The following is a 16,016-nucleotide window of genomic DNA, read 5'->3' on the forward strand; positions in this document are numbered from 1 at the left end:
GAGAAAGAAGCAGAAATTCATCAGCCTGAAGCTCAGCCAGAGCAAGAAGTTCCAGCTGATGAAATTCCACAACCTGAGGAAATGCTGAAGACAATGTTCCCGCCCCTGACAATGACTACTTTTTGCTCAACCCAGAGACTGCCATGGTTGTTTCCCCTCCCATTCCTCAGCACAATATCAAGCCAGTTCAGCGCCAGCCATTCTCGAAGCGGCCAAAGTTTCAGAAAGAAAATTTCTTTGAGGAACGCATGTATTTCATCGGAGAGAATCCTTATGACAAGCCTCAATGAGGCATCTGAAGTTTTGGACAAGGACTGAGATGAACTACTATGCTTCTGTGCTCTGTGGACGCAACAAGATATCCCAGCACAGGCACATTCCTCATGATGAGCTTGAAGAAATACCCTGCATGGAACCAGTCCTCAGTGTACTCCACGATGCAGGTTTGCTCCCTATGTGCTCAGATATATCAGACTGGAATAGTGAACTTATTCTTCAGTTCTATGCAACTCTGCACATCTCTGGCAACGCTGATGACATCAACACTTGGGTGTTCGACTGGATGACCCAAAACACTCACTACAAGGCTCCCGCTTCAGAACTCCTCAGAGAACTGCCCGTACCAATTCCTTCAGACGGGGCAGTGAAGCTTTTTGGTGAGCGTGAGCTGCCAAATGGAATGATGGAAGTCCTCATGAAGCCTTTGGCTGCAGGAAAACCCTCAAGAACCACATTCCTCGTCCATGAGCTCAAGTACACACCCCGGTTTGTCTATCGCATTCTCTGCAGTGTGCTCGCGCCAATCAAAGGCCATGACGATGAAGAGGATGTTGTAGGCCTCATGAAGAATATCCTCTTCAACATCATTCAAGGTATTCCTATGAATATCCATGATTTCTTCTTGAGGACTTTGGCTGACAATGCAATGTGCCCCTATGATCACAAGATTTATGCACCATGGATCATGAGATTCCTCAGGACAAGGACAGGCATCAACTTCCACGCTGATTTCCAAAACCATGTTGGTTATATGCCTCCTATCCGGGTCAACAAGAAGACTTTCGAGCCCATTGAGGGAAAAGGAAAGTCTGTGATTGACGAAGGCAGCAGGCCCCTTGATGGCCAGTTTAAAGAACCAGACGCTTATTCTTCATGGGACGATACTGAGACTCGTCCACCCAGCCCTGTTCCTCCTCGCGTGCTAAACACCAGAGAGCTTCTCCTCAGTCTTCATCATAAGGTGGATCACAACCACAAATGGGTCAAACGCCAGTTTGGTGCCATTTTGAAAACCCTCACTGAAACCCAGAACTCTGTGAAGATTAATCATCACTATCTGCATGAGGTTTTCGATCGCACCTGGGCTACGCTTGCACATCTGAAGAGCCAGACTGAGCTTGAAGAAATGAACTTTGAGCAGGACTTTGATTGGTCGTGGCCTCCCAAGAAGAAGTTCAGGGCCATTCCAGTGCCAGACCTTGAAGACAGCTCCTTCTCTTCATTCCGCACCGCTGAGTCTGATGAGGAACAACTCGACACCGCAACAGGCCCAAGGAAGAAGACTACACCCAAGAAGCGTCAAGGATCTTCATCAACCGCCAAGAAATGAAGTCTTCACGAGCGTTAGTCCTCAGTTTGTCCCTTTTTGTCACTTGATGACAAAGAGGGAGAAACTTGAGAGTTAGTCTTCAAACGGGATTTATTTTTGCGGCTTATGAACTATATTTAAGTTACAAACTCTTGGCTCTTCTGAAGTTTTTATGTAATGAGTTGTAACTTAAGCCCGATGGTACTCTGACGCTTTTGAACGTTTTTCTTCGCATGCTTATTCCTCAAGTTTGAATGCACGCATGCTGGAATTCGTCAGATACCATTTGCCATCATGCATCTTCATTTTCTTCATATGATATGTTATATGTATGCATGATTTACAAGATTCAGGGGGAGATCTCCATGATATAAATCATCAATGTGCATCTGCTATAAAAGCAAAATCCTCAAGGTATGCACATCTTCAGGGGGAGTCTCTGTGAATCTTGTTTGCAAATTCCTCAAATGAGTATTTACACTTCATATTTTTGATCCCTGTTGAACACTTAACCTAATTGTCATCAACCACCAAAAAGGGGGAGATTGTAAGTGCATCTAGTGCCCCTTAGTGATTTTGGTGGTTTGAAGACTTATAGGTTAAGTATCTAATGTGTTTATAAGTGTACACAGGATCTATAAGTCATTGAGGAGTTTGAGAAATTTGAAGAATATTGACCCCTAAAAATGTATATCTTCAGTTGAAGAAATTGGTCTCAAGCTGAAGAAATGAATCGCGAGGAATCTGCGATGAAATTGATATTCCTTGTGAAGACACTGATATTGAGAAGACCAGTGGTTCCTGAAGAAAATCATTCTGAAGAAATTGAAGCGTGAAGATTTACGTTTTCTGTTTTACTTTCTTCGCATTTGATAAATAGGAACACCGTACTGTTAAAGGGGGTCAAAGTAACACTATGGAATGGATTTCCTCATGATGCTCAACCCAAGCCAAATCCTACCAAAAGCCTCAAGTGAGGAATATGAGTGACATGAGGACTCTCACAGTTGAGGGTCCAGACCGTTTCGATAACCACGCCAAGTCACTGGTCTTATCCACTCCAACGGTCATATTATTTAAGGGCATTAGTGTCAAATCATGTCGGGATGCTCCCAGGCTATAAATAGCCGCCCCCCACAACCACTAGCTGGTTGGCTGCTCCGTCAGAAATTGACACTTGTCATAAGAGCAACCCAAATTCCTCAGAGCCTTCGAGAGTAAATCATCAGTGAGGAAATACACCACCCACCGAAACCACAAACCAAACCTAGTGATTGAGCATCACTGAAGAAGTTGTTCCTGTGTGGGACTGAAGCCTTTTACCTTTGAGGACTGTGCATCCTCCAAACGGTTAGGCGTCATGGTCTAGAGCAATCCAGGAGTCAATTGTGGATCGCCGGGTGACCGAGTTTGTGAGGGTTTGGAAGTCTGCCCTGAAGACTTACCACGAGTGTTGGGCGAGGACTGTGTGTCCTTAGCTCAAGGAGAATACGGTAGGGACTGTGTGTCCCGGGACTGGGTGTCCTTTGGTTTCAATACCAAGCCGCTCCAAACCAGATGTACAACTGTCACAGCAGTTGGAACTGGGTCATCAACGACTGTCGTCTCTGAGAATCGGGTTCTAATTCCTCAACTCTTTACCTTCTCTGTATTATGTGTTGATGACTTTCACTGTGACTGTTTGAAGAATTTGCTGAAGACTTTCTCTGAATTTCCTCAACCCCAAATTCTTCACTTAAGTTAATCATCATCTGTATTCTGCGTGCCTGCTTACTGTGCAATCTGTTTTCTCATTCTTCACTCTGAAATACTGTTGTTGTGAACGTTTGCACGTCTGATCCTTTACTGTTTCCGCTGTAAGTTAGTCATCAGTGAGGAATTTCCTCAAAAGGAATTTCCTCAGTGATGAAATTCTAAAAATCTCCTATTCACCCCCCTCTAGTCGATATAACACACTTTCACCTGCATAGGGCCTCCAATCCATTGCCATGTTTTTTCCTATGAAATGTACCTACTATCATCGGGAAACTAACCCTAACCATAAGCAAAATGAGAGAGGGGCGCCGGACTTGCCGTGGAGGTGCTCGGGGGCGTTGGGCGGAGGCGGCGGCGGCGTCTGGCACAGGCGGCGGCGGCGTCTGGCAAAGACGGTGACGACATCTGGCGGAGGCGGCAGCGGCGGCGGGCATAAGCGCGGCGATATATGGTGGGGCGGTGGAGACGTTGGGCGGCGCAGCGGCGGGGACCGAAAGAAGGACGGGGTGGAGTTGCGTTCGAGAGGAGGACAAAAGGACGATAAGTTTTTTTACCGCGTCGGTCAGGAGCCTAGTGCTGGCGTGGGCCTAATGGGCCTAACGTGCCACGCCGGTCCTAACTTGGCAACACCAGCACTAAGCAAATAGCTATGGGATGCGAATTTGACCCACGTCAGCACTATTTGAAAATATTAGTGTTGGTGTTGGTGATAAATGGTGCGCCACAAACAAGAGTTATGGCTAGCCATTTCTCCACTAGTGGTAGTACCGAGACATTCTGAGCATATGCTCAGTGATTGAGTTATACTCCTCCATCTTCTAGGCAAAGAACTTGTCAGAGGTCTCATACCTGTCAACACGGTCATGAGCCTGAAATACCAATTTCACCTCTTGGAACATCTCATATGCTTTGTGATGTTCAAAACGTATTTGGAGCCTCAATTCTAAGTCGTAAAGCATGTTGCACCGGACTATCGAGTAGTCATCAGAACATGCTTGCCAGACGTTCACAACATCCACAAACGATGCTTCAGGAGGTGGCGCACCGGGCAGTGCATCAAGTACATAAGCCTTGTGTCCAACAATTAGGACAACCCTCAGATTACACACCTAGTCCACATAATTGCTACCATTATCTTTCAACCTAGCTTTCTTTAAGAACGCATTAAAATTCACGAGATCTACAACACGAGCTATTTATCTACAACATAATTTGAAAGGCATTTAGACTAGGTTCACAATAATTGGTCAAGCTAATCAAATTACTCATGAACTCCCACTTAAATCAACATCCCTCACGTTGTCTATGTGTCACATGATACAAATTCGCCAACCCAAGTGCGATCATCACGTGAGATGAGGTGGTTTCAATGGTGAACATCTCTATGTTCATCATATGTACTATATGACTCAAGACATTTGAAGCCATGTCTTTACATGCCACGCTCATCAAGATTAACCCAAGTATTATGCATGTGCAAAACTAGCTTACACCCGTTGTATACGAACGAACAATCCGTCAGACCCGGTCATCACGGGGTGCTTCGAAACGACGAACTTTTGCAATAGTGCATACTTGGGTAGAACACAATTTTATCCTGAAACTAAGCGAGGAATCATTTTATAATGCTATCTTCGTCCTAAGCTAAATAAAATGCATAAAAGATAAAAATCAGATGCAATCAGTAAGTGACATGATATGGACATCATCATCTTTTGCTTTTGATCTCCATCTCCAAGGCACCCGCATGATCTCCCTCGTCATTGGCATGAAACCATGATCTCCGTCATCATGATTTCCATCATTGTGTCATCACGTGGTTTCCTCGCCATCTATTGCTTCTACAACTAGTGCTAACTCATAGCCATAAAGTAAAGCAATGGCATAAAATAATTTAAAGACAACCCTATGACTCATGTCGGTTACCATACTCATGGACATGCAAGTCGTGATAACTATTACAAAACATGCTCATCTCATACATCACATATATCAAATCATGTCTTGACCATATCACTTCACAACATACCCTGCAAAAACAAGTTAGGCGTCCTCTACTTTGTTGTTGCAAGTTTTACATGGATTCTATGGGCAACTAGCAAGAACCGTCCTTACCTACGCAAAGCCACATCGGAGATAATTGAGCTACCTCTTAACCTTCTACAAGGATTGCCTTTGTTTAATCCGATTCAACTAAAGTGGGAGAGACACATCCGCTAGTCACCTTTATGCAAAACAAGTTGCATGTCACTCGGTGGAAGAGGTCTCTTATGCGAGGACAAGTAAGGTTAGTCCGAGCCACTTCATCCCACAATACCTCCGAATCAAAATAAGACTAAGCAGGTAAGTAGTTTGAACATCAATGCCCATAACTTCTTAGTGTTCTACTCGTGCATATCATCTTTGCATAGACCTAGCTCATGATGCTTCTGTTGGGGAATGTTACATGGGAAATAAAAAAAATCTATGCACACGCAAGATCTATCTATCAAATGGAGATGCATATTAACAAGAGGGAGAGTGTGTTTATGTACCCTTGTAGATTGTTAAGCGGAAGAGTATATAACGCAGTTGATGTAGTCGTACGACTTCACGATCCAATCACAATTTGTCCCGATCTAGCGCCGAACGGACGACACCTCCGTGTTCAGCACACGAGCAGCTCGATGACGTCTCCGCCTCCTTGATCCAGCAAGCAAGGGCGGAGTAGTAGATGGGATATCAACCATCACAATGGCGTGGTGGAGATGTTGGTGGACTAGTGCCGACAGGAGAAACGAAGTAACATGAGAGAGAGAGGGGCGCCAAGGGCTTAGTTTGTCCCCTTGGGGCGCCCCTCCCCTTGATATATGTGTGGAGGGGCTAGGAGTCCAACCCATCCAACCCTAGGGCCGGCGGCCAAGGGGTAGGAGTTGGACTCCTAGTCCTCCTCTCTCCTTTCCTTACACATGTGGACTTTCCACCTCTTTCACGTGCATGGGACTTGAGGCATCTATGCGCCTGGGAAAATAAGTCCAGGGCGCCTCCTCTCTGCCCATGCTACCCTTGGGGCATGGTGGAACCCTTTTTGGACTTCCGGGTTCCTTCAGAAGTTTTTGAAACCTTGTGGAAGCTATTTGGTACAATACCGAAAAAATTGAAACTTTTTCAGAACCCTGCAAATAATTTTCTATATGTAAATCTTTACCTCTAGAGCTCCTCGTGATATCCCGGATCACATACGAGACTCCGAACAACATTTTATTATGAACATCAATTATCCCAATACTACTCTAGCATCATCGAATGTTAAGCGTGCGGACCCTATGGGTTCGAGAATCATGTAGACATGACCGGGACACCTCTCTGACCAATAACCAATAGCGAGATCTGGATGCCAATATTGGTTCCTACATATTCCACGAAGATATTTATTGGTTGAACCACGATGCCAAGGTTTCGGTCAGTCCCATATGCAGTTCCCTTTGTCCAACGGTATGTTACTTGCCCGAGATTGGATTGTTGGTATCTCCATACCTAGTTCAATCATATTATAGGCAATTCTCTTTGTTCCTTAGTCACATTGCTTGCGAACTTCTTGTGATGTTGCATTACAGAGAGGGTCCAGACATACCTCTCCATCATACAGAGTGATAAATCTTGGTCTCGATCCATGCCAACCCAACACACCCTCGAAGATACCTGTAGAGCACATTTATGACCACCCACTTACGAAGTGATTTTGATAGCACAAAAGGTATTCCTTGGGTGTAAAGGAGTTGCATGATCTCATGATCTTAGGAATAGATACTTGACATGAATGAAGCAGTAGCAATAAACTTAAGTGATACAATCATATGCTAAGCTTACGGTTGGGTCTTGTCCATCACTTCATTCTCCTAATGATGTGATACCGTTATCCAGTGACAACTCATGCCTATGGATAGGAAACCTTAATCATCTTTGATTAACGAGCTAGTATAGTAGAGGCTCACTAGGAACATTGTGTTGTTTATGTATCCACACATGTATTTGATTTTCCGATCAATACAATTCTAGCATGGATAATAAACAATTATCATGAAGAAAGAAATATGGTAATAACCAATTTATTATTACCTCTAGGAAATATTTGAAACACCAAAATCATCGAGGTCACCTAAAGTTAGACATCCTACAGTAAGTGTTCTCCCACGACAACATCGAGTGCAGGGCATATGTACGTGGAGATGTGCACAGACGAGCACCTAGAGGAGATGGTGTTTGACTATTAGAACAACATAGCTGTGAGGAAGATTGCACAGAACCAATACTACTGTGAAAGTGTGTTTCCCTATGAACATAAGGGTTGCCATGGAGGAGGGAAAGTCGGAGCAAGGACGCCACGACCAGCATGCGCAGGGTCTTCTCATGAACGAGTTGACCATCGGAGATAAAGTTATAGATGAAGAATAAGCTAGTATAGTAAAGGTCACGAGAAGGGTCTCACATTTACTAAGTAATTAGACATTAGTTACCCGTCTCATCGCAGTGGTGATGTTAGCAAATCGGTCTAGAAATGAGATCACACAAGTATCGTATAGAAATATCAGGAGTTGTCAGTGTTGAATGTATATTTGTGCATGTATATTGTGTTATTGGGCCTTTCTTCTAGTCCCTTGTACAGTTGTGTTAGAGGCCCGTCTTGTACCTTTATATACGTGCCTAGTGCACCCAATCAATATTGAGTGTTCCACAGCCTAAACCTAATCTCCTACATGGTATCAGTTTCCTCCACAATCCTGACCTAGCCGCCGCCGCGCCATCTCGCGCGCCGCCGCCGCCGCATCCCCACTCCACCGCTTCCGCCACCACAACCTTCCTCCCCCTACACCACCATGGTCTCTCCGCGTTCCTCAATCTCCTCCGGCAGAAATCCGTTTGCTGGCCCAGACGATACCCTCGTTCCCGATCTCAACATCTTCGATCGCGTCCCGGTGATTCTTGACCAGTCCACCGGCTCCTACTCCACCTGGAAGAGGTACTTCTCCTTGGTGTTTCGTGAGTACCTACTCCACGGCCACATCGATGGCACCGTGGACTCTGCCCTCATGGTGAACGACGAGGACTGGATGATCCTCGACGCCAACATCATCCGCTGGTTCTACCTCACCATCTACAAAGATCTCTTTCACACGGTAGTGTGTGATGAGGACAACGCCTACACCGTCTGGACCAAGCTCAACGGCCTCTTCACCGACAACAAACTCCAGCGTAAGGTCCTCCTCCACGACGAGTTTTATGGGTGCGAGCAACTTGATTCATCCATTGATGATTTTTGCATGCGTCTCAAAAAGCTTGCCGACGAGCTCTGTGATCTTGGTGAGACAATCAGCGACAAGCACCTCATCAGCACCCTCACCGTCGGCCTCAAATATGACTTCAGGAACACCGCCTCCAACCAGACTCTCATCCCGGAGCAGACCTTCGCCAAGGTAGTGGTGTACCTCAAGCTTGAGGAACACCACCTGAAGATGGCGCGGATCCAGGCCACGCACACGGCTCTCACCACCGCCACTCGCAGTGGACATGGTCCGCCGCGGTCGGTTCCCCTGCAAACGGCTGACCTTCAGCCGCAGTAGTCGGCCCCTTCTGGAAACGGCCGCCGTCGCGGTGGTCGGCATGGTGGGTGTGAGCAGCAGCAGCCGAACAACGCTTCGAGTGGCACCGCTCGCCCTCCACACCAGCAACCGGCTCCATGGTACGCTGGGCAGAATCCATGGACCGACGTCGTGCACGCTTATTCCATGTCGGTTCCCCGTGCTCCTGCTCCCGGTCTCCTCGGACCCTGGCCCCCGTCGCATCAGGCGTTCTATGTCGTGCCCCAGTCGTATGTAGCGTCGTACGGCCCTCTCTCACTCGGCTAGCCGGCCTAGTCCGAAGGGCAGCCGGCGCTCCTGCCATTCCAGTCAGCGCAGTCCGGCGGGCTTCCCCGCCCCCTGGGAGCCGTCCCTGCTTGCGGCGCTGCACTCTGCCCCTACACCGACAAACTACGCTGGCGGCGGTGACTAGTATATGGATACCGGTGCAAAGGCCCACATGGCTGCTCATCCCGGTACTCTCCATACTTCTTATCCTGTCAACACCTCTATTCGCATCACCGTCGATGACGGTTCTTCTCTACCCATTACTCGTATAGAACATGCTTCTTTTCCCTCTTCCTCCACACCCCTCTCTTTATCCAACATCTTAGTTTCTCCTCACCTTATCAAAAACCTTGTTTCTGTTCGCTACTTTACACGTGAAAATCCTATTATTGTTGAATTTGACGAGTTTGGTTTTTCTGTCAAGGACGCCCGTACTCGGATGGGGCTCCACCAATGTGACAGTCCTGAAGACCTCTACCCGGTCGGCTCCACTGCCTCCTCCACCTCCGCCGCTCATGTCGCTCTCGCCACCGGGGTGGACCTTTAGTACGCTCGCTTGGGTCATCCCAACCCAGCCACCCTTCGTCATATTCTTCGGAGTTTTTCCTTCACATGTAATAAGAACGAGAATCACTCTTGCCATCCTTGTCATCTTGGCAAACATATTTGTCTCCCTTTTCATGCTTCTTCTCATGTTGCTTCATACCCTTTTGAGTTAATTCATAGTGATGTGTGGACCTCTCCTGTTGCAAGTAATACGGTCTACTCCTACTATCTTGTCATTCTCGATGATTTTTCGCACTATGTGTGGACCTTTCCATTGCAGCGCAAGTCCGACAACATCACCACCCTTGCTGATTTTTACTCCTATGTCTCTACGCAGTTTGGGCATTCCATTCTTGCGTTCCAAACAGACAATGGGAAGGAGTTCGACAACCTGGTTGTTCGTACTCTCCTCACCACACATGGCACGATATTTCGTCTCACTTGCCCCTACACTTCGCAACAGAACGGTCGAGCTGAGCGCATTCTTCGCACTCATAACGATTGCGTTTGTACCCTTCTCTTTCGTGCCAATGTGCCTCCGCGCTTCTGGCTTGACGCCCTCGCCACCGCATCCCTTCTCCTTCACATTCTCCCTTGCCTCACTCACGGCAACTTTGCACCTCACCATCTTCTCTTTGGTTCACCACCCTCCTATGTCGATCTTCGCATCTTCGGCTGTCTCTGCTACCCTAGCATTGCCGCCACTGTGCCTCATAAGCTCGCACCCCACTCCGTTGCTTGCATCTTCCTCGGCTACCCACCCAACACAAAAGGATACCACTGCTATGATCCCGTCTCCCACCGTGTCTTCACCTTGTGACACATTTACTTTGATGAGAAGGTGTTTCCATTTCAGTAGGTACCTGCAGCCATCGCATCACCGCCGGCCATCGGCGGCCCTTCGACACCCTCTTTTCGTGGCCGGTCTTGGTTGGCTCCTATACCACCGCCATGGTTCAGCGATCCATGCGCCGTGGACCGTACGACCGACTACGCCTCTTCAACAACCATGGCTTCGGACTCCTCCACGACTGGCTCCTCTGCCGCCGGCTCGGCAGCCGGCCCCTAGGCAGCCAGCCCCTCGGTAGTTGAACCCTCGGCACACGGCTCCTCGGCTGCCACCCACTCGACCATCGGGCCCTCGGCAGCCGGCCCCTCGACAGTCGGCCACTTGCCAGCCGGCCCCTCTACAGCCGGCCCTTGACGCGGGCTCGGGCCAGTGTCCACCAACCGAACCAGCGGTACTCCAGTGATGAATATCTTCTTGCAGCATCCAGCTCCGAGCTGTCGTCGCTTCCTGTTTCTGTGTGGGCAGCGCTCCGTGATCCTCACTGGCTAGCCGCCATGTAGGAAGAGTTCGACGCCCTTTAGCGGAATCGCACTTGGACTTTGGTTCCGCGGCCCCATGCGCGCCAATGTCATCAGCGGCAAATGGGTTTTTGACAAAAGACCCGCCCAGATGGCACTCTCGAGCGCTACAAGGCTCGCTGGGTGGTCCGCGGTTTCCGTGAGCGAGCTGGTGTTGACTTCACCGAGACGTTTGCGCCGCTTGTGAAACCAGGCAGGATCTGCACTATCCTACAGTTAGCGGTCTCTCGTGGCTGGCCCGCTCATCAGATAGATGTCTCCAACGCCTTCCTTCATGGCCGCCTTGTTGAGCGGGTTTACTGTGAACAGCCCACTGGTTTCATCGACGCCACTCTTCCCAGTCATGTGTGCTTGCTGTCCCGGTCTCTCTACGGCCTGAAGCAAGCCCCACACGCCTTTTACCAGCATATTGCAGGATTTCTACACACACTCGGCTTCCATGTTACTCGCCCGGACGCCTCCTTGTTCGTTCTCCACCACACCGACACGATTGCCTACCTGCTACTATACGTCGATGACATCATGCTCACGGCCTCCTCAGCGCTCTCCTTCAACATATCACTCTGCGGCTGCGTGACGAGTTCGCCATTAAGGATTTCGGTGCTCATCATTACTTCCTTGGCATTGAGGTCGTTCGTCGATCCGACGGGTTCTTTCTTCATCAACAAAAGTATGCGCATGAACTGCTTGAGCGCGCTGTTATGCTCAACTGTCATCCTGTTGCTACTCCTATTGACACGAAGGCCAAGGTTTCTGCTCGGGAGGGTACGTTCGCGTTGGACGCTCCATTCTATCACTCCATCGTTGGTGCTCTTCAATATCTTATGCTCACCAGACCAGACTTGCAGTATACTGTGTAGTAGGTGTGCCTTCATATGCACGCCTCTCGTAACTCCCACTAGACTCTCGCGAATTGGATTCTCCGGTATATCCGTGGCACGATGTCCCTCGGGCCACCCACACGGCGTCTCCCTCTTTGGATCTAGTGGCCTATTCTGATGCTGATTGGGCCGGCTGTCCTGACAAACGACGCTCCACATTCGGCTACTACGTCTACCTCGGACCTTCACTCATTTCATGGTCGTCCAAGCGACAGTCCACCGTTTCACGCTCCAGCGCGGAGGCTGAGTACCGAGCAGTCGCTAATGACGTCGCCGAGTGTTCTTGACTTCGACAGCTTCTCCACGAGTTGCATCACGGTGTCGCTAAGGCCACAGTCGTCTACAGCAACAACATTTCTGCTGTGTATCTCTCCGCCAACTCAGTTCATCATCGCCGGACGAAGCACATTGAGCTTGATATCCATTTTGTGCGTGAAGAGGTTGCCCTTGGTCACATCCGGGACCTTCATGTTCTGACCGCACAATAGTTCGCCGACGTGATGACTAAGGGACTGCCTACTTCCATCTTTGAGGAGTTTCGTTCCAGTCTTTGTGTCTGTGGCGACGCTTCGACTACGTGGGAGGGGGGTTGAATATATATTTGTGCTTGTATATTGTGTTATTGGGCCTTCCTCCTAGTCCTTTATATAGTTGAGGTAGAGGCCCATCTTGTACCTATAATTGAGGTACGTGCCTAGTGCACCCAATCAATATTGAGTATTGCACAGCCTAAACCTAATCTCCTACAGTCAGGTTAAGGTTTGATTCTAACCAACTCTATAGGCTAGTTTTCATCAAATCACAAAAATAACTTGTTGAGTCTGTCAGAAACAGATTCTAGACCGCTACATGGTTTTTTGAATAGCAAGTATATAGGTAATCGGTTTTTTTCCTGGTCTCATTGAGGAGAAAAATAATTTAACAGATTTTATGATTTCAACCGACTCATGGATATTTAAAATTAGTTCTTGTAGGATAAAAAGCCCAACTTTCTAGAGGAACGACCATTACTAGGTTTCTTTTTTATATATGCACTAACAAAAATACCCGTACGTTGCAACGTAAGAAAAACTATCAGGTTATGCAGGTCTGATAGATAACTGTGCATGGAAGCAAAATAGTTATAGCTTAAAACTAACCCATAGAAAATTGTGTCAACTTTGTTTGGGCTTAGCATTGTATATTTCACCCGACGCGAGGGACTAAATAAAATCATAAAACGACCTCTAGAGATTTCCTAATAAAACCTTTATGTAAGCGGCATGTAGTTTTGTTCATTATTTATAGATGTTTCTTAATTTTTGCGAACATTTTCTAAAAGTTGATAGACATGTTTTTCGAAATCCTGAATATGCTTTAAATGTCCGATCATTTTAAAAAATTATGAACATTTTTTATTTCATGAAAATTTATTTGAAATAGTGATTTATTTTATAATATATGAGCAACTTTTAAACTCATGAAAATTTTAGAACTTTCCGAATATTTCTTAAATACACAAAAAAATTATCATTTTCCTAAATTTTTCAATCTACTTTTTAATTTTTTGTTCTCTTAAAATCTGAAATTAATTTAGAGAAGAAAAACCAAAACAGGAATAAGAAAGTAAAAAAATAATACAAAACAGGGGTGCTCTGACCTGCACATGGGCCGACCCATGCATAAGAGAGGAAAAAAGAAAGAGAAAAAGAAAGGAAAAAAGGAAGAGAAAAAGGGGTGAGAACCACTCTGGTCGAGGATTGATGGTCTTTAAATATATCAGCTTCTGAGAATGTAACACGGCGGGGTGATTTTTGGAAATCCAAAAACTGAATCGTTTTTTGACTTAGGATGGCATTGGTGAATAATTTTTACCAACTTTAAGAATAATTTTAATTACCTACGACCAGAAACACTATTTACTTTATTATTAAAAGATAGAGATATATATATGTCAATAGCCATTCCTACTTCCTAGGAAGATGCATCTTATTTGCATTGACATGCGTTCAAATTCGAAAATACTGAATAGACGGTCAACTTTTATTGACTGACTCGTTCGATACGTGTCTCTCCCTCCCTCCTCCGTTATTTCACGGTGTGGCCCACCTCCCCTAAGCAGTTGATGGCATCTCGTTCATGTAACTTTTGATCTGTGTTCAAAAGGGACTTCTAATCCAAAAATCTATTTTCGAGCTCAGCCTTATCTGCATTCCTACTGAGTAAAAGATACAAAACAAAATTTTTTAAAATTATAAATTACAAATTTTTTTAGGCGAAAAATAATTAGATATGTGAGGTTTGTTTCAAATTTTGTACAATTTAAACATCTGAACAGCTCTAAGAAAAAAGAAAAATTCAGGGTCTCTAAAGTAGTTTACTGTTCATGCACCGTTTTAATTTGATTTGTTCTTTTACCGAAAGCTGCTCAGATGTTCAAAATGATATAATAATTAAAGCAGATCTCACACATCAAATTATTTATCATTCCAAAAAAATTAAACTTTTCTAAATTGTTTTAATATTTGTTTTAATATTTTTACTAAACAGATGCAGATGAATCTGGATACCGAAACGCCGCACCTTCTAATCGGCAAAATCTACCCATAAACTACCACTATTCATGCATATCAACGCACCGAACCTTGATTGTGTACAAACAGCTTTAGACAATTCAAGCCCAGACAAGATTTTTTTTCCGACACATCGATTACAACACAAACACACCCACACCACCATACACACGCATTCACACATTGCCAAGTAAGAGCATTTCTAACAGACTCCGTAAAAATTGATCTATACAAACATGTATAAAAAACACTGCAAACCGTTTTTATAACGTAAAATTGTCCCGGACAAAACACATTCCGTAGATGAAACTGTATTCCATTATAGTTATTTTCTTTTTCTTTTTTTTTCTCCCTTCCCGACAAGCCGTCTTCGGTCATGGCGTGCCTCGTCCTGGCGCACCGGCTCACCCCGGCGCCTCCCGCCTCGCCCCTGCATTGTCGTGGTGTCGCCCGTTCTCGGTCATGCATGCACTGGAGAAGCCCTACGCCGTCCGTCCCTGATTGAGCTTGACACTAACCGTCCCCGATTGAGCTCGACACTGCCCGCCGCCGTGAGTACGTTTTCCGTCGTGGTCGCGCGAGCTCCCCCACACTGCCTCGCTCTTCTCTGATGCCGCCCCGCCCTGATTCAGGCCGCCGGTGGCCTGCTCCATCCTGTCTGTGGACGGCCTCGCCTCGGCAGTGGAGGTCGAGCTGGCAACAATTCGGACCGACGGCGACAAATTCCGACGTGCGACGGCTTCTTCTGACATGCGGCAACGGATTTCGATGAGTTCCAGGTAGATTTCGGCCAGTTGTGCGGCAACGCGTTTGCTCCGACAAGGTTCGACCAGTTTACGATTTGAACTGTATACAACCTCCAAAACTGCATATATAAGGTTTTCGCGGACGAATTTAGCGTGTTCTTTAAAAAGTTTACGGATCGAACAAATTTTACGGGATCTGCTCCGTGCCATTTTTAAACTGTAAATACCTCTTTTTTTACAAATTTCACCAGTTTACGGAAATATCGTTTCATTTTTTCGTGAGTGTATGACATCAGTTACATATTTCAGCGTTGGAGCGCCTCGTATGCGCCCGTGGACAAGCGATCACTAGTCCACTGGACTTATACTTCAGCGTTCCGGCGTTTGGTAGTTGCACTAGTGGGGACAGGGCCTATAGCCCCGATCCGTAAGAGGCTTTAGTCCCGGTTCACCAACCGGGACTAAAGGGGCGGGACTAAAGGCATAACCTTTAGTCCCGGCCCTGTTCCAAGCCGGGACTAAAGGTGCTCCACGTGGGCGCCTCGGAGCGCCCTCACGGGCAGGTCCTTTAGTCCCGGTTTTTTACACGGACCGGGACTAAAGAGTTTCAGATTTTTTTTATTTTTGGGTTTTAGGGTTTTAGGGTTTATGTGTTCGGGAGATTAACGTGATGCCTCGTTTGGTGTTCGGGAATT

General features: G+C 46.6%; 1 protein-coding gene across 1 annotated transcript; it reads right to left on the reverse strand.

The window, feature by feature from the left end:
• Nucleotides 1-15,057: 15,057 nt before the first annotated feature.
• Nucleotides 15,058-15,531, reverse strand: LOC123417019. Its single transcript, XM_045106871.1, has one exon. It carries the CDS (start codon nt 15,529-15,531, stop codon nt 15,058-15,060), a length of 474 nt encoding a protein of 157 aa, XP_044962806.1.
• Between the last annotated feature and the right edge of the window lie 485 nt (nt 15,532-16,016).

This window comes from Hordeum vulgare, chromosome 1H (assembly GCF_904849725.1).
Source record: "Hordeum vulgare subsp. vulgare chromosome 1H, MorexV3_pseudomolecules_assembly, whole genome shotgun sequence".
NCBI classification, from domain to species: domain Eukaryota; kingdom Viridiplantae; phylum Streptophyta; class Magnoliopsida; order Poales; family Poaceae; genus Hordeum; species Hordeum vulgare.

Excerpts from the sequence above, each read along its gene's own strand:
- LOC123417019 (XM_045106871.1), bottom strand. The coding sequence starts at position 15,531 with ATGGCACGGAGCAGATCCCGTAAAATTTGTTCGATCCGTAAACTTTTT.